Genomic DNA, 27,855 nt, shown 5'->3' on the forward strand with positions numbered 1-27,855 from the left:
AGGGGCAGGTGCCCTTTCAAAGGGCTGCCCAGCTTTCAGGGGCATTCCTCGGAGAGAAATCACAGCAGTTATGTGGCTGTACTGGGTCCTGCTCGCCCTCCTGCTTCTCGCAGTGCTCAGGAGGCTCCTCAGGGGCAGCAGCTCCCCCAACCCTTTCTCTGCTGACTGCAGGAGGCCACCTGCCCCCCTGGTGACTGACAAGGATGTTCGGAAAAAGGTTATCAAACAAGGTACCTGAAAGTGCTTTTGCTGGCAGCACCTGCTCCAGCCACAGCTGGAAGGGGGTGGGCGTGATGGGGAGTGCATAGAGGGAAAACGGCCCCTTACCCCGGCAGGTTGTCTGGGCAGAGGCAAGCCAAGAAAGATTGGAACTGGGAGCTGCTTTCTTTCTTTCTTTCTGCACAGCTGTTCTCTCATTAGCCGCTTTCCAGATCTCCCTGTCACCTTTGTCCACACACACACACGCTTCCTCCCTATACTCACTAGTGCCTGCCCACTTGCACCCCTCCACATCCATCAATATCTGAAAGTCAGTGCCATATACCCATACCCACCAACACCTGCCAGTGCCCGTGCCCATGCCCCCCTCCCCAATAGCCAGGAGTACTTGTATGCACCCTCCAGCCTTTTCTCTCCCTGTGGTGAAAGCACCCTACCCCTTTCTGCTGGCCTAATTCATCCCTTGATTGGGTAATTTGCCTGAAATCAAGGCTGCTATTCCTCAAGTTAAGTGCACTCCCTCCCCTTTCTCTACACAGTCAAAGAGCTGTGACTCAGAGATAAACCTCTATGATTCCATGCGGTGGTTTGTATAACCGACCCTCATTGCCCCCAGGTAATACCCACACCCTGTTAGGTAATGCCAAATCACTGGGCTGGTGTGCAGTTCAATCATCCGCATATGTTTCACTCATGTTCCAAAGTCTGGAACGAAGCGTTCTGTTTGTGGAGGGTAGGCTATAACTCTGCTCCTTGGTTCTCCCTACCCACCTACCCACTTCCACTTTTGCCTCTGGGACAGCTTCTTTTCTTAAAGCACTAAGGGGCATGTTCCATCTCTGGGGGGAATGCACCAGAACTAGGAACAGAATCTTGCATGAACATTAACAGTGTCTATTTTCACCTCTGGAAATTGTACTGCTCTCTCCACATCATGGGGAAGGAAGAGACCCTGCCCCCAAGCTTGTCTGTTATCTTTCATCAGATCTTCCAAGCATCACGTGTGGCATTTGGCACTTAGTCATGTGTGCCCACATCCAAAAAAAATGTCAAGGGAGTCAGATTCCATTGCAAAATACCCCATAGCCTAGGAGATTTCCTAGGAGAAGCGCCCTGAGCTGCAACCCAAGACACCATGAGTTCTCTTCCCCTGGGCTGCTGTTAATATTTCTTCCTAACCAAGACCTCAGACCACTACTTTAGGGGCAGTAACTATCATTGATCCATCTTACAGATAAGATAACAGAGGTTATGCAACCTCACGTCAGACAACTGCGATAGAACCCTCATCTCTAATATAACAGACCCAAGTCTCCCCCACTTTGCCACGCTGCCTTTCAGAAGGACTGTGCCAAGCTATGTGCTTGGTTGTGCACTAACCAACTACTAGAGCACACTGCTCCCAGAGCCAGGAAATCCTAATACTCAACATTCCCCTGCTGTGTAACCCGCTGACAAAGTGTATCAGGTCTCCCTCAGCAGGCTGCTCCACATGGAAGATAACAGCCTACTTCTGCCACTGGTTATTTGTGTAGATGAAAGGTATAAATACCAAGGAGCTGGAGAAATTATTTACTGTGTGGTATGAAGGTGGTAGGAGTATAAAGGTAAAGCTGAGAAGAGAGAGATCTGGTCCTCCGGGAAAGGGTCTGTCCAGGGGAAATGTGAGACAAGGTGGGGGACCAATTTTATTGGACCAATCGGACAATCCTATTGTATGGGATGTTTACAGCTTGACTGGAGAGTGTATTTAGATGATAAGCCCTTTGGCAAGGACCGAGGATGATCTGGATGCTCTTCTAGCTCTGATTCTATCTGTGAAACTGAACTGGTGAAGCAGGAGAAATGTTGATCCTGAGCCTGGCTGTGAAAGCCTGGTGTCACCCTTGGTTTTTCCAGGGGCAATTTGTAATGACCCTACTGGCGGGTGATGAACCTGAGCTTCTTTAGTAGCCCCACTCTCGGGAGGGTAATCTGCTGCCAGGATACATGATAGTGCCCCACCTTTTATAATCGGTTTGATCTTGCCAGCTTAGCCAGGACCATCCCAAAACTATCTTACAGTCTTGCACTTTACACAGTGAATACGGAAACCAGCTCTTTGCTCTTTTGCCAAGAGTCTCACACCTCTGTTACAAGAATGCCCCTCCCCAAAACTGGAGAGTGTCGGACCCGGGCCTCCATCCTGAGAAGCAGCTTCCTTGTGACCCGTCTTGCACTTCCCAGTTCCAGCAGGTTTGGAAAGAACAGCAGTTCCTGTTCTATTTGTATAGCAGCCAGGGAATGCTAATGGGCCCGCATCTAACACGCAAATCCTTTACAAGGTAAACAATGGCCCAATTTGGTGTGGTCCTAGGAATGAGCAGGGGAAGACAGCAGGAGAGTTACTGACCCAGTTGTTGGAGGTAGCCACGTGTTGATGACAACTTTCTCCTTCTTCTTCAGCTTTCTCGGCTGCCAAGGTCCCCGAGAACCTGGATGCTGTTGTGATCGGAAGTGGCATCGGGGGGCTGGCCGCAGCCGTGCTCCTCTCCAAAGCTGGGAAGCGAGTGGTGGTTCTGGAACAGCATGGAAAGGCGGGCGGCTGCTGCCACACCTTCAGCAAGAACGGCTTTGAGTTTGATGTAGGTGAGTCTGCCCAGAAACCAGCCAAGAGGGAAATCAGATGGCACCCATTGAGAAATGGGCCCCGGCGGAGGGCCCTGTGTTCCTTGGAGTTCCTGCCTTGCAGAGTTTCCAGGGGCTGGACTGTAAACTTCAACTTCTGTTAAAGTCACCGTATGCCCCTTGGCCCATGCATCCAGAAGTGAGTTCCGTGCATACGATTCCCTGGCTCCCTCCTACTCACTCTCAGGTGTAAACCTGCCCTGCTAATAAGTAGTCTATGATTTTTAACACCCACCTCACTGGCCCCAGACTAGCATTGGCTTGTGCGTAAGCGCGTGGGATAAGTAATCCTGCATTCTTTTTGCCACATAAGGGATATTGAATAGCTGAGGCCAACCTGTCGAAGGTGCTACAGAAACACTATGGGTGTTCTTATTGTTACTTTTCAAGCAAACTAATATTTACAAATGCTGATGGGAGGAGGCAGAAACAGCACGGCGGCATTTTGGAAGGTTTTTTTAATAGACGAAAAAGGAGATTCCCGGACTATTCACAAATAGGTTGTAGGATTTCCCCTGCAGTGTGCCCAGAGCTATTTGAAACGCTTGACATTTTGTTGGTCAAAGGTGGCTTATGTAAAGTTGGAGAAGTCTGGTGATGGGCAGGGCAGCCGCTCAGCCGGCTCTGAGCCAGAGGAGGGGCCAACAACTGGCTTCCCAGTTATAAAACCATTCTTGACTCTTCCGAGTCTCCCAGCAACCGCATTGGCGGAGGGGCGAAAGGCGAAGTCGGCGTGAAGCTAGCCCTCCCCACACAGTAGCGTGTAGCTGGACTCAGAAGGCAAACGGGTTTATGTTGCCTGGATTACACACCTTTGAAAAATCACCCCCTGAGCACAGGGAGCAGATTGTTTGCTGAGCTTGTAAAATGTTCCCTAAGGACTAGATTGAGCTGGGTTGACAGGTGGCCTGTCGCTGTCCTGCCTCGAGGAGGAGCTCTGGGAAGGGATTGTGCTTTGGGGCACAATTCACCCCCTCTTTCACTCTTGCTTGTGGTGCGGGGGGGTAGGGTAGGAATACATTACTTCAGTCCAGATCCTCAAGGACTTCCAGCCCAGATCCTCTGGAGTTAGACACCTAAATACTTTTGTGGCACCCCTTTCCAGAATGCTGCTTACTCTCTCCTGTCCCACCCCTCACCCCATTAGTCCAGGGGGAGGAGCAGACAGCAGCATCGGTAGGCTTCTGTTTTTCAGGGTTTATTTGTAGCAATTTTTGAGTTCTGCGTGGATGTCCAAAACTCAGGGGGTTTCAAGGTTTTCTCTTTGTATGTACCGGGGTGGCCAAACCACAGGTCGCAAGCCCCATGTGGCTCTTTTACAGTTAAAGTGCGTCTCGGGGGGGGTCCCCACCTCCATTCTCCGCCTACTAGGGGAGTGGGGGGGAGAGCTTCAGGCTTCAGACGCCTGCTGGGGCTTGGGGCACACCCAGCTCTCGAACTTCTGAGGATTCACAGATTCATAGATATTAAGGTCAGAAGGAACCATTATGATCATCTAGTCTGACCTCCTGCACATTATTGTATGCAGCTCAGAGGGTCAGTAAGTTTGGCCACAGCTGGTATATACTATAATGAGTAACGCGTATATATTGTAATCACAGTTGCCGACTTTCACACGGTAAATAAGCACTCTGACTTTCACAATAAGCCAAAAATCAAACAAATCCCATTTCAAAACAAGGCCAAAACCAGCCAATCCCTAAGAACCCCAACTCTCTATGTGACTAGATCCCCCCGGCATGCAGTCTGGGACTGTGGTGGGCCCGCTGTGCACCCCGACTCTCTCCCCTCCCCCCTTGCCCCTGCTTGCCGGGAGCTGATCAACAAAAAGAAGCAACAAGCTACAAGCCAAAAACTAGCCAACAAGCAACTCCCAAGCCAATTAAGCCAAAAACAAGCCCAATTTCTGCATTTTTTTCACGGGTTCGGCATGTCTGATGGTAATGAGTAATCTCTTTGTGATGTTCCCTAGTGCACTTTAACGTCGTGCTCTTTCAACCAGTGGGCACCAGCAGGCTCTACACAGACCAATTAATTAATGCACATGTTAGTGCCCTTTAGAAATCATATCCCTGTAGTCCCCAGGACTGCTCTGGGTAGACCAGCCCTTAGATACAAGCCGGGGAGCATGAATTGAGTAGGTCTTGTCAATGTTTTTGCAGTGCTTACTGGATAAACCCAGTTCTTTGAGTATGAGCTGTGTTGTATTGGTGATTTTAGGTTTTAAGCGACCCCTAAGCACAAGCAAAGTAGCTCAAACACTCCTTCGGTTTTCCCATCTCACCCCTAAAGGAGGCCAACGTTTTCATTCCCTGCAGTAACACCCTGTCTATTTATTTGTGGCAGCAGAGAGCTTACGCTCGCACAGCAAGCTAGCTTTGTGCTTGATTATCCCAGCCCCCTGCATTGCAATCCCTGAGCAAGGCAGCGCTGGTGGGCTGAGAAGAAATGCGTAGTACGTGCTTTCCAAATGTTCTGGCAATCGGCAGATCCTGAATGGCTCCCGGGGGTCACTGGTAACTAGCAAAGCTCAGAGTAGCCCTCATGCTCCTTAAAAAGATGCTGCGGACAGGGTTAGGGCTGGGGCCGAATCCCATCCTCCGAGCGAGGAGATACAAATGGCTCTGTTGCAGTCCAGTCTTCAGCTGCACCCATTGCTCATTGGGTGCTGCTGAGAATCTGGCACCAGGTCTAAGGATTCAAGAATGAAACCGTATTCTAAGAAGTTGCGTGTGTGTCTAAGGGTGAGTCTGCACTGCAGCCGGGGGGGTGTGACTGAAGATATACCCCAGATAGCTGTAAGACTAGCTGCCTCCCTCAGGCTCCTTCTCTGCTCTTAGTACAACACATGCTGCAGTCACACCTCTGGCTGCGGTTGTAGAAAAGCTTGTCTCCTATTGTTTTATTTGAGAACAAGTTCATGTTCTTAAAAAGACTGAACTGTAATGAATACACACATGGAGTAGGGGCAAGATCTGAATCCACTGCCTTATACCTGGTGTGTCATTTACACCTGCGTAGAGCAAGTGTATAAATCTGATCTGGGGGCCTCGAACACCCAGTTGGTACAGACGTCAGTGGCATAAGAAGGTGCCCAGCAGGGATGATCAGCTCTGCAGTCTTGATCATGGCATTTCCTTCCTTTTTAGGTGCTAACATTTGCCGTCTAAAAGGTCCTCTTACCATTATATTTTTTTTCCTTGTGGAACTAATTGGTGTGCGCTTAAAAGGAATTGCAAATAACACATCTCTACTTTCAGAGTCGCAGCCGTGTTAGTCTATATCTGCAAAAAGAACAGGAGGACTTGTGGCCCCTTAGAGACTAACCAATTTATTTGAGCATGAGCTTTCGTGAGCCACAGCTCACTTCATCGGATGCATGCCGTGGAAAATACAGTGGGGAGATTTTTATATACACAGAGAACATGAAACAATGGGTGTTACCATTCACACTGTAACGAGAGTGATCAGGTAAGGTGAACTATTACGGTAACACCCATTGTTTCATGTTCTCTGTGTATATAAAATCTCCCCACTGTATTTTCCACTGCATGTAACCGATGAAGTGAGCTGTGGCTCACGAAAGCTCATGCTCAAATAAATTGGTTAGTCTCTAAGGTGCCACAAGTCCTCCTCCACATCTCTAGTAATACCCTTTCCTATAAGGTTCCCACTGATTTAAAATGAAAATTAGATTGGGGCCTCTAACTATAAATATTTATGGTATGTAGCAGGTCTTCTTAAACACACATTTTAGCAAGAATTTAGGAAATAGTTTGAACTGTTTAAACAATATATGTTCACCTGTATAAACGCTATATATTTTGTACGTATCCTGAAAACTAGTCTTCGAGGCCTAATTATATAACGTAAGAAAGATTTTAAGATATGAACACCTGCAGTTAAGGTAAATTTTTATAATATGCCTGCCTTTTTTAAAATAGACAGATATTGATGCTTGATTTGACATTCAAATTTAACTTTTTCCCCTCTAATCTCAGATGTAGTAAGAGTATTGTTAAAATCCCTGTAAGGTCTTCATATTAGTTGTGAAAATGCAAGTGTTTGACACGTGATTATTATGTAAGCATTGCTTTTAACATAATCTTAGATCTGGATTTTGAGAAGCCTGAATGCTCTGAGTATGGATTTTGCTGCTCTTCCTTTTCCCCACTGTAAGCTAGATAATTGATTGACTGCCCTTCAGATACTGGCTTGTTTTCATAGGAGTAAACAGAATTCTGAGACATGAAGGAAGTGCCAGAAACAATACCCAGCAGGGAATGTCTCTACCTCTCTTAGTCACAGTAATGTTGGTGACTAAGATAATTTTAATTCCCGGATAAAAACATAGTTAATTGGAATTAAGGTTGAGAGTACATATAAGTCACTCAGCCCTGGTCTACACTAGGACTTTAGGTCGAATTTAGCAACGTTAAATCGATTTAAACCTGCACCCGTCCACACAGTGAAGCCCTTTATTTCGACTTAAAGGGCTCTTAAAATCGATTTCCTTACTCCACCCCTGACAAGTGGATTAGCGCTTAAATCGACGTTCCCAGCTCGAATTTGGGGTACTGTGGACACAATTCGATGGTATTGGCCTCCGGGAGCTATCCCAGAGTGCTCCATTCTGACCGCTCTGGACAGCACTCTCAACTCAGATGCACTGGCCAGGTAGACAGGAAAAGAACCGCGAACTTTTGAATCTCATTTCCTGTTTGGCCAGCGTGGCAAGCTGCATGTGACCATGCAGAGCTCATCAGCACAGGTGACCATGATGGAGTCCCAGAATCGCAAAAGAGCTCCAGCATGGACCGAACGGGAGGTACGGGATCTGATCGCTGTTTGGGGAGAGGAATCCGTGCTATCAGAACTCCGTTCCAGTTTTCGAAATGCCAAAACCTTTGTCAAAATCTCCCAGGGCATGAAGGACAGAGGCCATAACAGGGACCCGAAGCAGTGCCGCGTGAAACTGAAGGAGCTGAGGCAAGCCTACCAGAAAACCAGAGAGGCGAACAGCCACTCTGGGTCAGAGCCCCAAACATGCCGCTTCTATGATGAGCTGCATGCCATTTTAGGGGGTTCAGCCACCACTACCCCAGCCGTGTTGTTTGACTCCTTCAATGGAGATGGAGGCAATACGGAAGCAGGTTTTGGGGACGAAGAAGATGAGGAGGAGGAGGAGGAGGTTGTAGATAGCTCACAGCAAGCAAGCGGAGAAACCGGTTTTCCCGACAGCCAAGAACTGTTTCTCACCCTAGACCTGGAGCCAGTACCCCCCGAACCCACCCAAGGCTGCCTCCTGGACCCAGCAGGCGGAGAAGGGACCTCTGGTGAGTGTACCTTTTAAAATGCTATACATGGTTTAAAAGCAAGCATGTGAAAGGATTACTTTGCCCTGGCATTTGCGGTTCTCCTAGATGTAGTCCTAAAGCCTTTGCAAAAGGTTTCTGGGGAGGGCAGCCTTATTTCGTCCTTCATGGTAGGACACTTTATCACTCCAGGCCAGTAACACATACTCGGGAATCACTGTAGAACAAAGCATTGCAGTGTATGTTTGCTGGCATTCAACCAAAATCCGTTCTTTCTCTCTCTGTGTTATCCTCAGGAGAGTGAGATATAATTCATGGTCACCTGGTTGAAATAGGGTGCTTTTCTTCAGGGACACTCCGTATAGCCCATTCCTGCTGGGCTGTTTGCCTGTGGCTGAACAGAAATGTTCCCCGCTGTTAGCCACAGGGAGCGGGGAAGGTTGAGGGGGTAGTCACGCGGTGGGAGGAGGCAAAATGCGACCTTGTAACGAAAGCACATGTGCTATGTATGTAATGTTAACAGCAAGGTTTACCCTGAAAGAGTGTAGCGACTGTTTTATAAAATGTGTCTTTTTAAATACCGCTGTCCCTTTTTTTTTCTCCACCAGCTGGATGTGTTTCAATGATCACAGGATCTTCTCCTTCCCAGAGGCTAGCGAAGCTTAGAAAGAAAAAAAAACGCACTCGAGATGAAATGTTCTCCGAGCTAATGCTGTCCTCCCACACTGACAGAGCACAGACGAATGCGTGGAGGCAAATAATGTCAGAGTGCAGGAAAGCACAAAATGACCGGGAGGAGAGGTGGCAGGCTGAAGAGAGTAAGTGGCGGGCTGAAGAGAGTAAGTGGCGGGCTGAAGAGAGTAAGTGGTGGGCTGAAGACAGGGCTGAAGCTCAAATGTGGCGGCAGCGTGATGAGAGGAGGCAGGATTCAATGCTGAGGCTGCTGCAGGACCAAACAAGAATGCTCCAGTGTATGGTTGAGCTGCAGCAAAGGCAGCTGGAGCACAGACTGCCACTGCTGCCCCTCTGTAACCAACCGCCCTCCTCCCCAAGTTCCATAGCCTCCACACCCAGACGCCCAAGAACGCGGTGGGGGGGCCTCCGGCCAACCAGCCACTCCACAACAGAGGATTGCCCAAAAAAAAGAAGGCTGTCATTCAATAAATTTTAAAGTTGTAAACTTTTAAAGTGCTGTGCTTAAAGTGCTGTGTGGCATTTTCCTTCCCTCCTCCACCACCCCTCCTGGGATACCTTGGTAGTCATCTCCCTATTTGTGTGATGAATGAATAACGAATGCATGACTGTGAAGCAGCAATGACTTTATTGCCTCTGCAAGCGGTGATTAAAGGGAGGAGGGGAGGGTGGTTAGCTTACAGGGAAGTAGAGTGAACCAAGGGGCGGGGGGTTTCATCAAGGAGAAACAAACAGAACTTTCACACTGTAGCCTGGCCAGTCATGAAACTGGTTTTCAAAGCTTCTCTGATGCGTACCGCGCCCTCCTGAGCTCTTCTAACCGCCCTGGTGTCTGGCTGCGTGTAACCAGCAGCCAGGCGATTTGCCTCAATCTCCCACCCCGCCATAAACGTCTCCCCCTTACTCTCACAGATATTGTGGAGCACACAGCAAGCAGTAATAACAGTAGGTATTGGTTTCACTGAGGTCTAACCGAGTCAGTAAACTGCGCCAGCGCGCCTTTAAACGTCCAAATGCACATTCTACCACCATTCTGCACTTGCTCAGCCTGTAGTTGAACAGCTCCTGACCACTGTCCAGGCTGCCTGTGTACGGCTTCATGAGCCATGGCATTAAGGGGTAGGCTGGGTCCCCAAGGATACATATAGGCATTTCAACATCCCCAACAGTTATTTTCTGGTCTGGGAAGAAAGTCCCTTCCTGCAGCTTTTGAAACAGACCAGAGTTCCTGAAGATGCGAGCGTCATGCACCTTTCCCGGCCATCCCACGTTGATGTTGGTGAAACGTCCCTTGTGATCCACCAGAGCTTGCAGCACTATCGAAAAGTACCCCTTGCGGTTTATGTACTCGGCGGCTTGGTGCTCCGGTGCCAAGATAGGGATATGGGTTCCGTCTATAGCCCCACCACAGTTAGGGAATCCCATTGCAGCAAAGCCATCCACTATGACCTGCACATTTCCCAGGGTCACTACCCTTGATATCAGCAGATCTTTGATTGCGTGAGCTACTTGCATCACAGCAGCCCCCACAGTAGATTTGCCCACTCCAAATTGATTCCCAACTGACCGGTAGCTGTCTGGCGTTGCAAGCTTCCACAGGGCTATTGCCACTCGCTTCTCAACTGTGAGGGCTGCTCTCATCCTGGTATTCATGCGCTTCAGGGCAGGGGAAAGCAAGTCACAAAGTTCCATGAAAGTGCCCTTACGCATGCGAAAGTTTCGCAGCCACTGGGAATCATCCCAGACCTGCAACACTATGCGGTCCCACCAGTCTGTGCTTGTTTCCCGAGCCCAGAATCGGCGTTCCACAGCATGAACCTGCCCCATTAGCACCATGATGCATGCATTGGCAGGGCCCATGCTTTCAGAGAAATCTGTGTCCATGTCCTGATCACTCACGGGACCGCGCTGACGTCGCCTCCTCGCCCGGTATCGCGTTGCCATGTTCTGGTGCTGCATATACTGCTGGATAATGCGTGTGGTGGTTGATGTGCTCCTAATTGCCAAAATGAGCTCAGCGGCCTCCATGCTTGCCTTGGTATGGCGTCCGCACAGAAAGAAGGCGCGGAACGATTGTCTGCCGTTGCTCTGACGGAGGGAGGGGCGACTGACGACACGGCTTACAGGGTTGGCTTCAGGGAGCTAAAATCAACAAAGGGTGTGCCTGTACATCAAGGAGTATTTCAGGCAGGACTGCACGGAGGGTTCCAATAAGAAATGGTGCACCAAAGTTATCGTTGTTATTGGAACAAGGAGGTTAGCCTGGCCTCTGATTGATACATGGCTAGATTAACCTCGCTGCGCCTTCTCTGTGACTGACTGCAGTGTGATCTAGACAGGGGAGGAGGAAAATGAGTACAAAACAAATCTGGTCTATTTCTTGTTCTGACCCACTCCATCTATCCTTTACATCTTTGGCTGGCAGCAGACAAAAAAGGCGCGAAATGATTGTCTGCCCTTGCTTTCACGGGGGGAGGGAGGGTGGGAACGGGGTCCTGACGATATGTACCCAGAACCACCCGCGACAATGTTTTAGCCCCATCAGGCATTGGGATATCAACCCAGAATTCCAATGGGCAGCGGAGACTGCGGGAACTGTGGGATAGCTACCCACAGTGCAACGCTCCAGAAGTCGACGCTTGCCTCGGTACTGTGGAAGCGCTCCGCCGAGTTAATGCACTTAATGCACTTAGAGCATTTTCTGTGGGGACACACACACTCGAATATATAAAACCGATTTCAAAAAAACCGACTTCTATAAATTCGACCTAATTTCGTAGTGTAGACATACCCTTAGAGATAAAAACCATTAGAGATCTTGCATTTCTTTCCAAAGCTAGCCTTTCAAACCCAGGGAATTCACAGGTAAGGTTAAACTTAAAAGAAACCAGACATATTAGGGTACGAAATGCACAGCTAAGTCACTCAACCAACTTAACTCTGTCTTGCAGTGATGCTATACAATAACCACACAATTGTAGATTCAGATTCTAAGGCCAGAAGGGAACCACTGTGATCATCTAGACTGACTTCCTGTATCGCACAGGCCAGAGAATTTCCCCAAAACAACTCCGGTTTGAAATATTTTTAGGAAAATGTCCAATCTTGATTTTAAAATTGGCAGTGATGGAGAATCCAGCCCAGCCCTTAATTAGGGTTGCCAACTTTCTAATCGCACAAAACCGAACACCCCTGCCCTGCCCCTTCCCCAAGGTCCCACCCCTTCCCTGAGACCCTGCCCCCACTCACTCTATCCCCCCACCCTCACTCACTGGGCTGGGTCAGGGGGTTGGGGTGCAGGGGGGGAAGAGGGCTTTGGCTGTGGATGAGGGCTCTGGGGTGGGGCTGGGGATGAGGGTGCAGTAGGAGGCTCTGGGCTGGCGGGTAGGGCCGAGGGGTTCGGAGTGTGGAAGGGGCCTCCGGGCTGAGGCAGGGGGTTGGGGTGCGGGAGGGGGTACAGGCTCCGGGATGGGGTCAGAAATGAGGGGTTCAGGGTGTGGGAGGGGGATCTAGGCTGGTGCAGGAGGTTGAGGCCTGGGGGTGAGGGCTCTGGGGTGGGGCCGGGGATAAGGGGTTTGGGGTGCAGGAGGGGGCTCTGAGCTGGGGCAGGGAGTTGGGGCACGGAGAGGGTGCGGGCTCCAGGAGGGAGTTTGGGTGTGGGAAGGGGCTCGGGGCTGGGGCAGGGGTTGGGGTGTGGGCTCCGGGAGTGAGTTTGGGTGCAGGAGGGGGGGGCTCAGGGCATGGGAGGGGGTGAGGGTGCAGGAGGGGGCTCAGGGTGTGGGAGGGGGTGAGGGTGCGGACTCTGGGAGGGGGTTTGGGTGCGGGAGGGGGTTCAGGGATGGGGCAGGGGGTTGGGGTGTGGGAGGGGGTGAGGGGTGCAGGCTCCGTGTGGTGCTCATCTCAGGCAGCTCCCCGCAAGCAGCGACATATCACTCTGTTCCTAGGTGGAGGCGCGGTCAGGCGGCTCTACGCACTGCCTCCACCCGCAGGTGCCAGCCCTGCAGCTCCCATTGGCTGCAGTTCCTGGCAAATGGGAGCTGCAGAGCCGGGGGAAGGGGCAGTGCACGGAGGCCCCGTGGCCGTCCCTCCATCTAGGAGCCACAGGACACATCGCAGCTTGCAGGGAACCGTGCGGAGCCAGGTAGGGAGTCTACCAGCCCTGCACCAACTGGACTTTTAACAGTCCAGTCAGCCATGCTGACCAGAGCCGCCAGGGTCCCTTTTTGACCAGGCAGACACCTGGCAACCCTACCCTTAATCAAGTTGTGTTCCTAGATTTGATTCAACTGGCTCTTTTTTTAAAGACACACTAGACTTACAGTTTTAACAGTGACCTCAGCAATATGAAAGCAGAATAATTTTCCAAAGGTACAGACTGTGAGGTTGTCAGATGTGTTGATTTGTTGAGATACATGAGTATGGGGTCACCCTTCAGGTTCTGTGTGAAAGCAAGCAGGATGAAGGTGGGGTATACGCTGCTTTTCAGTAGGCGTTAGAGGTGGAAGTGAAAGCCTCATGGAGTGTTTATCAACAGAGCCATAGGAGGTGTGGGACAAGGAATGCTGGAAATCTTACCCTTACCTTCTTATTTCCATGCTTTTGAGGATTTGACTGGGTGGAGTGTGTCCTGTTGCAGCCTTTCCTGTCACAAATGTATTTGTTAAAATGCCCCTCTAGCCTTTTGCATGTGCGGTAGAACCTCAGAGTTACCAACTGACTGGTCAACCACACACTTCATTGGGAATCAGAAGTACACAATCAGGCAGCAAGAACCAAAAAAAATAAAAAAGCAAATACAGTACAGTACTGTAATAAATGGAAACTACTAAAAACTAAAAGGGAAAATTTTAAAAAAGATTTTTCTTCTACATAGTAAAGTTTCAAAACTGTATTAAGTCAATGTTCAATTGTAAACTTTTTAAAAGCACCACCAGAATGTTTTGTGCAGCGTTACGAACATTTCAGAGTTCCAAACAACTTCTATTCTTGAGGTGTTCATAACTCTGAGGTTCTACTGTATCTAGCATGTCACATAGCCACATCCCATTGCAATCTAATCTCTGGGCTGTGGCTTTCTTGTGTAACCACTCGCCGTTGCCTTCCAGGTATTCATTACATAGGGCAGATAGGGGAGAGGTCCCTGATGCGTTTCCTTGTGGACCAGCTCACGGAAGGGCAGCTGCAGTGGTCCAAGATGCCATCTGTCTTTGATGCAGTAGTTCTGGGGGAGCCTGGAAACAGCAAAATGTATCGCTTGTACAGCGGGAAGAAGGAGTATGTCGAAGGGCTAAAGAGACAGTTTCCAGATGAAGCCGTGGCTATTGAGAAATTTGTGAGACTTGTAAAGGTAACACTGGCTTTGTCTTTATGATGTTAACTCCTCCTCTCCGAGTTTAGTGGTCATCCAGCTAGAACAACACCCTGCACTTCAAACACAGGGATACACGAGTGTCCAGCTCTTCCCACTGGGATGCTGTGATTTAAAAAGGATTGAATTTTTGGGTGTAAGATGACGACTGTCCTCAAGGTGGTACGGCTACCGGGGTTGCCTAAGGGCAAGCGCGTCCTGTCGGAGGAAATGACCCCTGGGCCAAGGTGTTATCAGAGATCCCTGGGGTGTCCTGCATGTCAGAGCTGCTGGGTAACTAACATTCTTGAGCCAGAGTGGGAGACTGAGCTGGCCTTTTGGTACTTTATCAAGTGACTGGCAAGAAGGCAGCTTGTGGGCAGCTCTGGGAGCTGCTGTGTGATCAATGTCTCCCTCTATCCAGCCAAGTTCTCTGGCCCTTTGCCTTGCAATGGCAAAACTTCACGGAACTTCTGCTCCAGCCCAGTCCCCGAAGCCATCTGTGATACTTCACAGCTGTTGCTTTTTCCCCTTTCAGAGAGTTGCTCAAGGAACTACACACATGACTGTTCTGAAAATGGTGCCTGTGCCCCTGGTCAAGTTCCTGAGCCGCACCGGCCTGCTGGCATGGTTCTCCCCTTTCTTTAAGATGACGTCCCGAAGCTTGACAGACGTGGTCAGTGAACTCACCACAAACGAAGAGCTCAGAGCGGTATTTAGCTATATCTTTCCCACTTATGGTAGGTGACTTGTTTTTAGCAGACAGACCAGTTTTCTGGTATAAACCCTCTTCTCCGAAAATATCCTGCCTGGACTGCCCTGTGGTGCATGGGAAACCTTGTCCATTCCTTGTCCCCTTTCGCAGAAGTCCATGTTTTAGCTCCGGGGTGCTGGTCAGAGTCCAGTTCTGACCTTTACTTTCTGCAGCCCTGAGTTTTCCTTGCAGTTTCCATCGGGCACAATTTTCTTCACATCCTGCTCTGAACTCCTGTTTTTGCTTTGAGCTGCTAACCCCAGAGATGGCTGCATTTAGGTGGGTAGAACAGTTGGCTTGTATGGGGAAGTAGTAGTGAGCTTTATAGTTAGGCTGCCTAACACTTTCCAGTATAAAAGACTTTTGTAACCTCTTTCTAAGAAGCTCTGACATCTCTGCCGTCTACAGCAGGCCTCTGAAATTCATCAGGGAAAGCCCTCAGGTTAGAGAAGTGCCTTTTCTTTGTCTGATGAAACTCCATTCAGGTTAAACTACTGAATACCACCATTTCCCTTCTGTCACGTGTGCTCCCAAGGTAAAGTGGGCAGCCTGCCAAAATAATCAAACATGAACATCCTAAAGGGGTGGGCCCCTGCCCTCCCACATGTTGCACTGGGAACGTCTGGAAGCTACCAGAACAGCTGGGGCGGGAGACCCTGGCTTGGCTCCCCCTTCAACCACACACATGGAACTTGTCTTCAGTGTCCCATCCTGCCTCTGGGTGCCTCACATGGGGCAGGAACTTGCTCCCAACACCAGGGGAAGGGACGCTGGACTCCCCACAACCACTCCCCAGCTCCAGCTTCTGGCCCCATCAGACCATCCTCTTGTCTGGAATAACAGCCTTCTCCAGCCGTCCGTGAACGTAGCTAGTCCCGCAGGTTGAGTGGAAGCCGTCCGTGCCGCAGTGTTAAAGGTTCAGGGTTCAAACTCTCCTGATGATTCAGGGGTTGTCAGAGTTGTACATACCAGAATTTGTTTTTATGTTTTTCCTGCCCCCCCAAAGAAACCTAGGAAATCACATATAAAAACCTGCGTCAAAGTGATGTTATATTGTTTGCAAAGTCAAGCACTCAAAAAATGATCAACCTGAGGTTGCCCAGCAACCTTTACTCTGATCCTGGTGCATACAATATATGAGACTGTCTTTAATTACAGGATGAAATACCATGTGTTTCCCCCAGGATCCCTGCCTCATTCAGTGCGCAGGAGAGACATGCAAGGGGGCAGAATTAAGGTGGGATGGGCAACTGTAAAGCTGGCATTTCCTAACGTTGCAGGGCTTGACTTTGCAACCTAAATCATGCTCTTTTAGTGCAGCATTTTAAAACATGTGTCTACCATAGAGTTTGTAATAGGTTTTTCAGATCTACCAAGTACACGGGGATTTTCGGATGAAAGGTGCTATGTACACGTCAGGGTGCGTTATCAACTACTAAAAGGTCATGTTCGCTTTCAACTCCATTAAACAGAATCAGGACCCACTGAGTGGGAAAAGAAGATCAGTGGAGAGTAAAAACCACCTGAAACCCTATTTTTAAAAAAACCCAGCCGGGGTTGGAGAAGAGACGATGACAGCAATATACAAGTTAATGGTTGGGGTGACTCACACGCAGGCATTTGCTGGGCTGGGTCAGACAAAAAATTTGCTAGCATGCAAATTTCCAGATGACTGCAGAATAAAAGTCAGGAGAAAGCCAACTGTCAGTCCGAGTGGTGCAAGTTGCCATCCTCAGCTGCCTGCAAAGTCGGTGCTCTCCAGGCATGAGTCTGGATGATCCAGCCCAGCAGAAAGAGAAGCAGACCCAGCTGCCATGTGTGTGCATAGATTGCTACTACCAGAGGCGCTGTAGAAATTATTAAAACTTCCGGCTTAGTATGCCACGCTGCTCTCAGACACTGGCACCCTTTAGTCAGAGATTTATAGATTTTAAAAAAAACTATGAAAAAAATTAAGAGCATTGTGATCATCTTGTCTGATGACCTGCATATCACAGACCATAGAATTTCACCCAGTTACTCCTGTCTTGAGCCCCATAACTCGACTAGCTAAGAATATTTGCCAGAAAAGCTTCCAGTCTTGATCTGAAGACTTAGAGATGGAGAAGCCAGCACTTCCCTAGGAAATCTGTTCCACTGACTAATCACCCTCACTGTTACAAATTTGTACCTTCTCTCTCATTTGAATTTGTCTGGCTTTAAGTTCCAGACAAAGTTAGTCCTAGGACTCCATCTCATTTCTCCAGATTTGTCTATAAAGGTTGAATTGTGTATTAGTTACAACTAGTAAAGGACAGCATTGCCAAGTCTTGCACTGTTATCCAGAATCTTGTGATATCTGGTGGTGGTCTTAAAGCCCCAGCTCCTGGAGTCAGGTTATTAGGTAACTGTAAACATCTTAAGCCTAGTTTTCACTTAAAAAAAAAATTCTGGCCCCCCAGTTGGGGAGAAAAACTTGAAAACATGAACTGTCTTATGGTGGCTGTGCTCTGACTGATCAAACTGCTCACTTTATGATAGAGACTGTTCCTTTGTCTGGCCCCCTATTCTCTGGAGTGCCGCAGTTCTTGGCCCTCTGCTCTTCTCTGTCTAACTTTTAGACCTATTATCTCTACTCTTAGCAGGTTTACCCTGCCAGTGTTAACTGGCCACACCTTTCACCCCCTCTTCCATCCCCGTCCACCCTCTGTGTACCTCTTGGTTTGTCTCAGCTTCCTTCAGCTAACTGTCACCAAAACAGACTACCCCTCTTAAGCAAAAGGAACATCTCCCCTGGGAGCTGCATACACTTCCTGACTCTGCACCTTCCACTGCCCGTAACCTCAGCATAATCTTTAACCCAAGACTTCCCTCCTCCTCCTCCTCCTCCTCCTCCTCCAGTGTGCATCTGAGATTGGGTCCGAGGAGATGTAGATAGAGTTGGTGTCATCTCCAAATTAGTGTGATGGTCTCTCTTAGTCTTCAAACCATAGCAGGAAAAGAGCTGTTAGTCATTTATTCATTGCAGCATTGCTCCGTACACTGTGTTCTCAAATGCATTGTCTAGTTTCAGCGGCTCCAATGATGGGAGACCGTTCCACAGCTTAATACAGCTCTCTTCTCGGTTAGGCTGCCTGAGGAAGAAACGCAGCAATGAAAAGTTCTGTATGGGAACAATCCCTCTTCTTTGCTCTGTCTTCCAGGAGTGGTTCCAGCCAGCGCCAGCTTCTCCCTACATGCAGTTCTTGTGAATCACTATATGGAAGGGGCATGGTATCCCCGAGGTGGCCCCAGTGAAATCGCCTTCCACACCATCCCAGTGATTGAGCAGGCTGGCGGGGCTGTTCTAACCAAGGCGGTGGTGCAGAGCATTTTGGTGAATGCAGAAGGCAAAGCCTGTGGTGAGTGAGGCTGGGTCAAGCCTCTCCCTTCAAGCTCACGTCAGCCCCTATATCAAAGAGGAACAAGGTACCCTCTGCACAGATCCCAAACTGCAGAGTACAGAGCGTGTGTGTGTGTGTGAGGATGCGTGCAGAGGAGCTTGCCCTGCAGAGGAGCCAAGGAGCACTAGAAGGGCTGGCCAGCTGCTGGAGATGAGCCAGCGCATTGCAGGCAAAGTAGAGAGACTGGGGCTTTGTTCTGCTTTCCGTGCAGTCAGCCAGCTGGCCACCATCTCACCCTCCCCTCCCCTGGCACTGCCCCCTGCCTAATTCCAAGGAGCTCTGGCCCCAGCTGCCTGTACGCTGGGCCCATGCAGGCCACCAAGTTATCTAGATCCTGATATGGCATCTCAGACCCTGCGCAGGACTCTATTGAAGGAATATGTTCAATATTCCTAGCGAAGGCATCGAACTGCATGTGAGAGATACGTCGCCTAATGCACTGCTAGCTGGCGCTCAGCTCATTGTGGCGATGACGGGGGTTTACGAACCTATGGAGAATGGGGAACTATTGCAGAGAGCAGGGCAGGGTGTTCACAGCAACCTGCACGGCTAAGCAAGTGAGCGGCACCTTATTGGACGGAGAGTGGAGTCTCGGTTACCCTGAGACAGGAATCTGGAGTGTGCCAGATTCTGTCTGCACCCCAGCACAGGCAAAAAGGAGTTGGGACCCCATGGAGATGCAGCTGGGCCCTGAGCACCTCCCCTGACAACTCCAGCTAAGGCCCTTTTCTGACAACCATCCACAAAACCCAATTCCCCTCCCAGATGCCAGCTCCCCTTGTCTCCCATCAGTGGCAAGGAAGCCAAGGTCAGCCCTGTTTTCACAGATGCAAAACCTCCCATTAATCTCTGGCCTCATCTGTGGCCTAAGGGTTTTCTATAGCATCCACCACGGCAGTATCTTGGCATCTAGAGAATGGATCTAATACTTCCCAACCTGTGAGCGCCTGGAAATGCTAGAAGTGCCATCAAAAAGCCTATAAATGCTCTCCCCGGTTATTTATGTTTTTGCCCCCATGTCCAAATGCTCCTGTGGTAAGTCCCTGCCCCATACTCGATCCAGCCTCCTTCCTGCACCTGACCTGATCACACACCGTTTGTGTCTGTCACTCCAGCCCCATGAGAGTAAAGGGCTTCTGCCCCCGGCCAGTGCAGAGAAAAGTGGTCTAGGGGTGGATTATTAATTTTTTTTTCATCTCACCTTTTCCTTTCAGGTGTTAGCGTGCAGAAAGGCCAAGATCTCGTGAACGTCTTTGCTCCTATTGTGATTTCTGACGCTGGAATATTTAACACCTATGAGCGGCTATTGCCAGCGGAGATACGAACTTCACCTGGTAAAACACCATAAGCTTTTCCACAACACCACTGCACTTAACAACGGGCAGCTCCTGAGATCTAACATACTAAAAATCCTTGTTGTACTAATCTCCTCCCAGATCAGTTCCCCACTAATACTGGACCATATTCAACACATGGTATTAGAGGGGGGTTGCTTGATAGCAAGTCCTATAGTTAAGGATGCAAAACTGTTTCCATTCCAAATGATTTTGTGGAAAAAAAATGTTTGAAGTTGTTTCTGTTTTGCAGAGTTCGAAATCACCCACTTTCCTTTTTTTTAATTGATTGTTTTCATCATATTTTTATCAAAACCAGTTATAGAATTATCACAACTCTGTTGACCAAAAACTGCATTTGTTTTACACTAAAGAACAGGTTGTCAGTACACGAAAAACTTTGAAAATGACTTCAATGCATTTTGATAAAAACACTGATTTTAAAAGCATGATCCACAATTTTGCCAAGTCTTTTGGTTTTGTGTGGGGGAGTTATTTTTCTATTGACAAAACTTTTGTGCAAAAATTTGAACTAGGTCTTCTGGTACTTGAGGTTTCAAGGAGATTTAAGTACATGGAAAATTTGAAGTGACAGTAACATGGTGAGCTAATGGGAGCCAAATATTAAATTAATCAAAATTTCAAATTTAGGGTCTCTGTTACTCTTCTGTAACTCAAATAGTTGGACCAGATTCTTCAAACTTGGCAGAAATCTTCTCCTTTGCCTCTAGTGTAAATCTGGGAAATCTGAGGCCAATCCCATTTGAAAAGCCAAATGTATGGAGGAAAAGGGCAGGATTTAAATTGGGCATGGAAGCTGGGCTCAGTCTTAATTAGGGAGAAGCTACCACTTCTCCATGATGCAGCCATGGGGGATGGGAGATTAATCTTCTGTTTGCTGCCCCCGTGTGCAGATATTCAGGCTCAGCTTCGCATGGTGGATCACGGCCTATCAGGGTTCAGTGTCTTCATCGGACTCAAAGGCTCAAAGGAAGAGCTGGGACTGGAAGCCACAAACTACTTCATCTACTCGCATCACAACCTGGATGAAGCGTAAGGAGAAGCTTTGCTTCTGCGGCTCAGCATGCTCTTCCCCAGTTGGCATCCGATTTACTTTATATTTGACAAGCAGGATGGTACCTATGCAAGCCCTGGCTAGTGCCACAATATTGTTACCCACCTACGTGTTCTGCTGGAGCAAGCGACAAAGTCCGCCCAGTCCCCAGCCGTAAAATTGTCCATCTCAACTTCAGGGTGAAGCGTGATGGACAGAATTCAGAGCAAACAGTTGGGTTCTTGCCCAGGAGCCTGTCTCCAGTTCAGAAGACGTGAATCTCTTCAGAGGGGCCCAGTAGAGTTTCCAATAATGTCCAAGTTGGAGAAGTGCCCAGGTCCCCTAATTTATCACCTGGCTAAGTTCAGATGTGGGGTGACTTGCAGGGAAATGACAGCAGCACCCCTCCAGGGAAGGTTACAGCAGGAGGGGCGTCACACACATTGGAAGGTGGAGACGTTTGCCTCATGCCGGCACAAAGGACCACCCTGGTCACCTAGTCTGACCTGTGCTACAGGGGAGCACGACAGGCACCCAGCTTCACCCAACTCATCCTGCCACACGCAACCTTAAGCGTGACCCCAGCAGCATTGACAGTGAAATGTCTGTTCATGCAAGGAGGTCACAATCTGGGTGCTGGCCAGTTGGCATCACACAGCACATTCAGTTCCCTGCTCTACCAGAGGCTCCCTGGGTAATTTATTGCTCTGTACCTCATTTCCTAACCTGCAAAATGGAGATAACCCGTCATTTGTCTTGTCTAGTTAGCAGGATAGAGACTCTCTCTTATGTGAGTATATACAGGCCCAAGCACAATGCCCCAGATGTTACAGTAATGCAAATAATAAATAGTAGTAATTTGCGTGGCACCATCACAGATGAGGCGAGGCAAGGTATGGTCTTGAGGACTCAAAAAGAACCTCCAGCCTGCAGAGGTTCCCATATCTTCCAAACCAGAGGCTGCTCTCTCTGACCAGCAGGAGCAAGGATGAGAAGGTAGATTCAGGAAACCAGTTGCCAGATATAACCAGGAGCTCAACAGATCAATGTTTAGGAGGAAAGTGTCCAGTAGAACACCCAAGGCTTATAAATATAAGCCACTCACAGGTTTCTTCTGTGCAGTTGCTGATTCAGGCATTGAGGGGATGCTGTCTGTCTTTGGATTTTGTACAGCACAGCAAAGGAAGCTGATAAAACAATTGGATAAATACCAGCGAGAGAAAATCCCATAGCGTTAGTTGCTCATGGCTGATAAAGAGGGATTACCCAGCTGGCATGGAACAAAACTCTCCGCCTTGCATACCTGGTGAGGCCTCCAAATGACGATCAGCCTGAGACAGGGCACGACAAGATGGTTTTAGGCCCCATTTTTGCTATAGAGGAGGAAGATGTGAATTAAACAGCAGGAGAGCAGCCATTTGCTGGTGCCCCAAGCACATTGGGGACTGCTCTGGTGTGGCATAAACCACCCCAGAGAAGTGGTGCCCGCATGGTCGCTGTGGAGATTCCAGAGCCGGGGGGAGGTGTTTGCAGCAGCATGGTGCTGCCTGCCTGTTTCCTCGTGCACATGTACTGACCTGGTTGATCGTAAGCCAGAGCTCATGGAAAGGCTTCTCTGTCTCTCTGCAGCATGAATTGCCTCCTTACTGCCTCAAGAGAAGAAGCTGCAGAGAACATTCCTATGCTCTTTGTTACATCTCCGTCATCCAAGGACCCCACCTGGCAGGAGAGATACCCAGGTAAGGGTGGTCTCTGTACCATGGCCGGAACAACTCTGCAATGGGGTGGGGGTGGGAAGTCTATTTCTAGCCCTTGTTTTCAGCGTGCTGGCCACAAGGAGGGATTTTTCTCGGACGTTTGAGACAACAGTCTTTTCAGCCACTTTCTAGTTCTTCAAATGCGGAATAAATTAACTGTCTTCCATGGGCGGGAGGGAGGGGAAGCTAGTTTTCTCCATCAGAAGCTGACGTTTTAGAACTTTCTGCTCATGTAGAGAGCAAGGGGACACGAGAAGAGATGGTTCGGCACTGCGTTGCCCTCTATTGCTAACCCCTTGGAGGTTTAACTGGAAATTAACCTGCAACAGCAGAGTCAAATCCCCATGGAGTTAGAACTAATCACTACCTGGGTGGGCTGGAATTATGGAGGTTAAATGCAAAACCCTAGCCGCTTACCCCAGCAGTCTTACTTCTGCCACATAAGTGCTACACACCGCATTTCATTGCGCCTACCCGAGAAGCATTTAGAATGGGCCATTGCTCAAGACAGGGCATCGCGCTGGTGGTCTGTTCTGCTGTGGGAATTAATAAATTCCTAAGAAGACTTTGGAAGTTAAGCTCCCAGGCAGTGGAGGCAAACGAGAGATTGGAAAGAGCCTTGCCTCTGAGGGTGGGGTGCTCATGCTGGCCAAGAGGAGCTCCTCTGTCTTGGAGACACCGAGCTGAGCGAGTGTCGTTGGTTCAAGCAGGCACAGATGGTGCACCAAGAAGACTCACTTGACGTTTTCTGGATACCTACAGATGACACCCAAGATGGGTGGGTAAAAGCAGAGGCCATAATGAAGCCAAGGAGCTGAAACACGGGAAGCCAAAGAAGCAGGACATAGGCACTGGTGGAACTGGACAGAGGGAGAACTGTCTGTTAGGAGTGAGTGGGGACACATGGCACCTGACAGCAGAAGCTACCACCTGCCATAGCTACAGTTGTCCTCCAGTGGTGACAATGCAATAAACACCTAGCGCTCTGTCATTCTAGGCAAGTCGACTCTGTGCATCTTGGCGTTTGCGAAGTATGAATGGTTTGAGGAATGGAAAGATGAGACGGTCCAGAAGAGGGGAGCAGTATACGAGAGCCTGAAAAACACTATTGTAGAGTCCATTCTGAAGACTGTTTTGAAACTCTACCCTCACATAGAGGATAAGGTAAGGAAACCTTTATTTATAACACAATCACCGTTGCTCAGCAGTGTTCTCTTGTGGATAACATGGCTTAAGAGTCTGTTATACAGGGAAGGACCATGTTGGACTCAGGAACCTCTGGGTATGACCTGGGTGAGCCACCAGCCTGACTTCCACACACAATGCAGTGGGGAGGTGGCAGATCAGGGAAATCTCTTGCAGGGAGTCAACCCCCTAGTTCCCTTGACGCAGGGAGTGGGCAGTGCAGGGACCTCTTCAGGTCTGAGTGGCAAGAGGCTGACCAGCCAGCCACCTGTACTGATGTGGGGATAAAAATCACAGTTTCTGTATTGGAGCATAGAGGCTCTTTGCAAGCCCAGGCCAGCAACATAGAACTCCACCCCTCAAAGCAGGGAACAGTGCGACAGCCAAAATCTACATACACTGTCCATTCCCATAGCTGTTCAGTCCTATTCCACCGCAGCTGCCAAGGTCACCCCACATAGCCTTTGCTCTGCCCAGTGTCTGAGGTCAGTATCCCTGGGGTATTAGCTGTATGCCCCACTGTGGTAGTGGATTTCAGCATTCTTTCCCCGTTAGGAACAGTCACCTGTTACAACACAAGTCTGTAATACTGGGAACTAAAATATGCTACCACTTCTTTTTTTTTTTTTTCCCAGATGTGTGGCCCATTGACCTTCTTTCAAAACATATTTTTATTTATTAAGAGTGGGAGCTCTTTGAGGCAGGGACTGTCTTTTGGCTCTGTTTGTACAGCACCTAGCACAATGGGGTCTTGGCCCATGACTGATTCCTAGGGGTTATCACAACACAGACCCGTTTTGCAGTGTATTTATATTGGGAGATTTTGGCCTTTTCAGGGAGTTTTGCACTCTTGGAAAGCAATAATTGCACCAAAGGAAAAGCTTTGGCGAGGTGATCCCCTGCATGCCACAGCTTGCGTATGCTATGCATTGCGAACTCTGTCTGTTGTGCACGGTTGCTTTGGTGTAGAAACAGTTTTAGTTAGATAGCAGTGAGGCCCAACTGCCAATGTGCCCTTAGCTGTGTGGACATGTTGATTTCTGGTGTATTATCCACTAGGTCTCCGCATTTTTTCTGCATGGCCCTCCCCAGGAGACAGACATTGGTGATGGTGACTGACTAAAGCTGAACGGCTAGGAGAACGGGCAGCATATATATGGGTTTATAGCTTTACCTGGCCTTTCCAGGCTTGGTGGGGTAGGGTTTTGCATTGCTGTCCTCTTTGTTCCCCCCTCCCGCTCCCGGCCATTTCTATAGCTGCTACAACAACTCTTCCCAAAGCAGAAACGCAGGTGCTAAGACACCCAGGACGTGCCCTACAAGGTGCAACGGAAGCAGCAACGAATATCCTGGCACCATCCAAAACTTAGGAGAAAACCAAGTCCCCAAGGAGAAACTGGGGGAGAATCAAATCAGTAGGGACGGGAAGTGGCTGATTAGATCATTCCCTCTGGCTGCTGCAGCAGCAACCCCAGGAAACGCGCTTTCTTGGGCAGAAGAGGCTTTTCAGCTTTCTGCGGAGCTCCAGCAGCCCCCTTATCTGCACGGGCCCAACTCAGTTACTGTGTCCTGCACACAGGTCTTGGGGGGCTCCCTTAATGCCTTTCTCCTCAACAGATCGAATGCGTATCGTCCGGGTCTCCACTCACCAACCAGCACTACATAGCTTCCCCCAAAGGAGAGCTGTATGGAGCTGCCCATAGCATCTCCCGCCTGCAGGCTGAAGCTACAGCCATGTTACGCCCTCAGACCTGTGTGCCAAACCTCTACCTGACAGGTACGCTACACCGAGGGGGTCTCGGCTGGATCGCCCCACTCCTGACTCAGTTTCCCTGAGCATGGCTGTATTTTCGCCTCCGTCTCCCACAGCCAACCTGCCGGGCTGACTTTCTATCCGGGGAACGCCTTACCTAGCAGAGGGTGATGTTCAAAGCGTCTTCAGGGCTAGGGAGAGAGAACTGGACAATGCAGCATAGAGAAGGGATGGAAATTGAATTTCAATTATCCAGAGGCTTCCCCAGTGGCTCTTAGCAGCTCACCCTGTACCCCATGTAGCTGACACCTCCGCGCCCCGGGAAGTACTGCCAATACCCCTTCCTTTTTCCTGAATTTTTAAAACCAACCAGGAATGAAGGGGTTAAAGTTCGCTAGCGGAAAACCCTGAAGGATGCGATGGTGAGAACATAACAGACCAGGATTTCTCTGAGAAAGGAGGGATGTCACAAGGGCTAGTGAGAGACTGGCTCCAAGACCTGAGACTCTGGGGAAGGCAAGCAAGTCGGAGCAGACGGTCTTAGGCAAGGTGGGCTGGGGTAAGGAAAGAGCAGCGCTGAGGTTACTGCCGGGGGGAGGGGGAAGGAAGTGGGGAAACAAGCAGCCCAAAATCTCTGGCAAGAACCATAGCAAGTGAAAAGGGGACTGAGCGTGGCCACCATGGCGCTGTCTTACTGAGCCAGCTGGCAGGCGGCTCCCGTGCTGCTGCTCAGAGCTTTGCCAAAGCCACAGAGCAACCCCAGCAAGGCCCTTCAGAGCCGCGCGGGCAGCAGGGGAACCATCAAGACCCCTCCGTTTCCTGCTGCTGGAGCTCCGAGCAGCAGAGCCTGGTGTTAGTCAAGGGGAGGATGGCCCCCAATGGAGACAGGGGCACAAGTAGAGAAGACCCGCTCCCCTTGCAGCAGCAGGGGGCACTGGAGGCTCAGTCTTTCCTTCCAGCTAACGGCACCTAATAACCAGAGGAGATACAGGACAGCACCCGGGTAGAAATCCGGGCACCCTGCCCCTTAGCATCTGCTAGGAGCAGTGGGCCTGGACCTTGCCTTCTGCCCACCCGGCACGTTAGCGTCTCCCTCTGGCGAGTAGGTGTCCCCACCGTGAGTCCGAGCAGCTCAGTGTTGGAGGAGGTGGCTAGCGGGGGTCATGAGGCCCCATGTTCCCTGATACCTCAGTTAAGGAGCTAGAAGAGGAGGCGGGGAACAGTCCAAAGGCACAAATAGCAGGTGCCCAGCTCCCAGCGGCTAACGGGCTGCCCGGAGAGCTGCCCTAGGTTCATGGGGAGCTGTGCCCAGCAGGGAGGAATGCTGACAAGCACCTGCCAGGAGAGAAGCTGGCTCAGCCGTGCACCAGGAGGGAAATGCCAGTAGCTCGGGGAAGGCGAAGGGCGCAGCGGGTTGGATACGGCAGCAATGAAGGCTGAAGCAAAGGGCTGCTCGGCAGGGGCAGATAAGGTGGGAGTGATTTGGGGACAGGCAGAGGGCAGGTTGGTGGGTGGTCAGGCAGGACCCAGGATTGGCTATAGCGCCAGGCTGTCAGGGTAACCCCCTGCAGGAATGGCGGATTGCCAGGCTCTCCGCCAGCCCCACTGGGTTCAGCGCAACCCCAGGCGGTGCGTTCTTGGGGGCCCCCTCTGAGCGGTGCCTGGGAAAGCGGCTGTGACGGCGTGCCATTGTCTCCTAGGGCAGGACGTATGCTTGTGTGGCTTCATGGGAGCGCTGGTAGGAGCTGTCCTGTGTGCCAACACTGTCCTGCAACGCAACCTCTACAGGGACATGCTGCGTCTGTGGCGAAAGAGCCCGGCTAACAACTCCAAGAAGAAAGACTGAGCTCCAGGGACCCAGCCAGCCAGCGCCTCTCTGCCTCGCTCCCCTTCCCCCATGGCTGTGCCCTAACTCAGGCCCAGACACTGGGTGTCTGGTCACTTGTAACACAGCGTGACTTGTAGGACTTTTGTTTTTAAATAAAAATTAACCAAAAAAAAAACCCACCGTACAAATTTTTAAAGGCTCAACTCTGTAGATTAAGCCAGGGACATCACTGCTACCTCGGTGGTGCCTAGAGCCAGCCGCCACTCCCTCCGTATCTACAAATGGCTCTCAGGTTTGCCTTGGACCTTGGCTGTTCATTGCACACCTGCTTCCCAAACCCCGTGCCTCATTCGTAGGACGCACCAGGGAGCAGAGTCCAAAACCAACAGCGTTCACCAGCTTCCGGGTTGACCATCTCCAGAGTGGGATTCGTTCCTATGCTTGTAATCAGCTAGGCAGGAAATCCAGGGGCAGCAGGTTTGGATCCAGTAAGGGGCCTGATGCCGAGCACCTTCCATCATCGAGTC

At 49.9% G+C, this 27,855-nt stretch overlaps 1 protein-coding gene across 1 annotated transcript; it reads left to right on the forward strand.

Moving 5' to 3' along the window:
* On the forward strand, window positions 1-27,523 carry RETSAT (retinol saturase). Its single transcript, XM_073325435.2, has 11 exons — window positions 1-230; window positions 2,665-2,847; window positions 14,000-14,241; window positions 14,780-14,981; window positions 18,178-18,375; window positions 19,632-19,751; window positions 20,666-20,804; window positions 22,435-22,544; window positions 23,560-23,726; window positions 25,365-25,524; window positions 27,201-27,523. The coding sequence occupies exons 1-11, from the start codon at window positions 71-73 to the stop codon at window positions 27,344-27,346; spliced, it is 1,827 nt and encodes a 608-aa protein (XP_073181536.1). The 5' UTR covers window positions 1-70; the 3' UTR covers window positions 27,347-27,523.
* Window positions 27,524-27,855: the final 332 nt, after the last annotated feature.

The sequence above is a fragment of the Lepidochelys kempii genome, chromosome 26 (genome assembly GCF_965140285.1).
Source record: "Lepidochelys kempii isolate rLepKem1 chromosome 26, rLepKem1.hap1, whole genome shotgun sequence".
Taxonomy (NCBI): Eukaryota; Metazoa; Chordata; order Testudines; family Cheloniidae; genus Lepidochelys; species Lepidochelys kempii.

What these genes read in the sequence shown, in the direction of transcription:
- RETSAT (XM_073325435.2), top strand. Translation starts at nt 71, where the DNA reads ATGTGGCTGTACTGGGTCCTGCTCGCCCTCCTGCTTCTCGCAGTGCTC. An exon ending in CTATATCTTTCCCACTTATG is followed by an intron (nt 14,982 to 18,177) that starts GTAGGTGACTTG and finishes TCTGTCTTCCAG; the next exon opens with GAGTGGTTCCAGCCAGCGCC. An exon ending in CATCACAACCTGGATGAAGC is followed by an intron (nt 20,805 to 22,434) that starts GTAAGGAGAAGC and finishes GTCTCTCTGCAG; the next exon opens with CATGAATTGCCTCCTTACTG.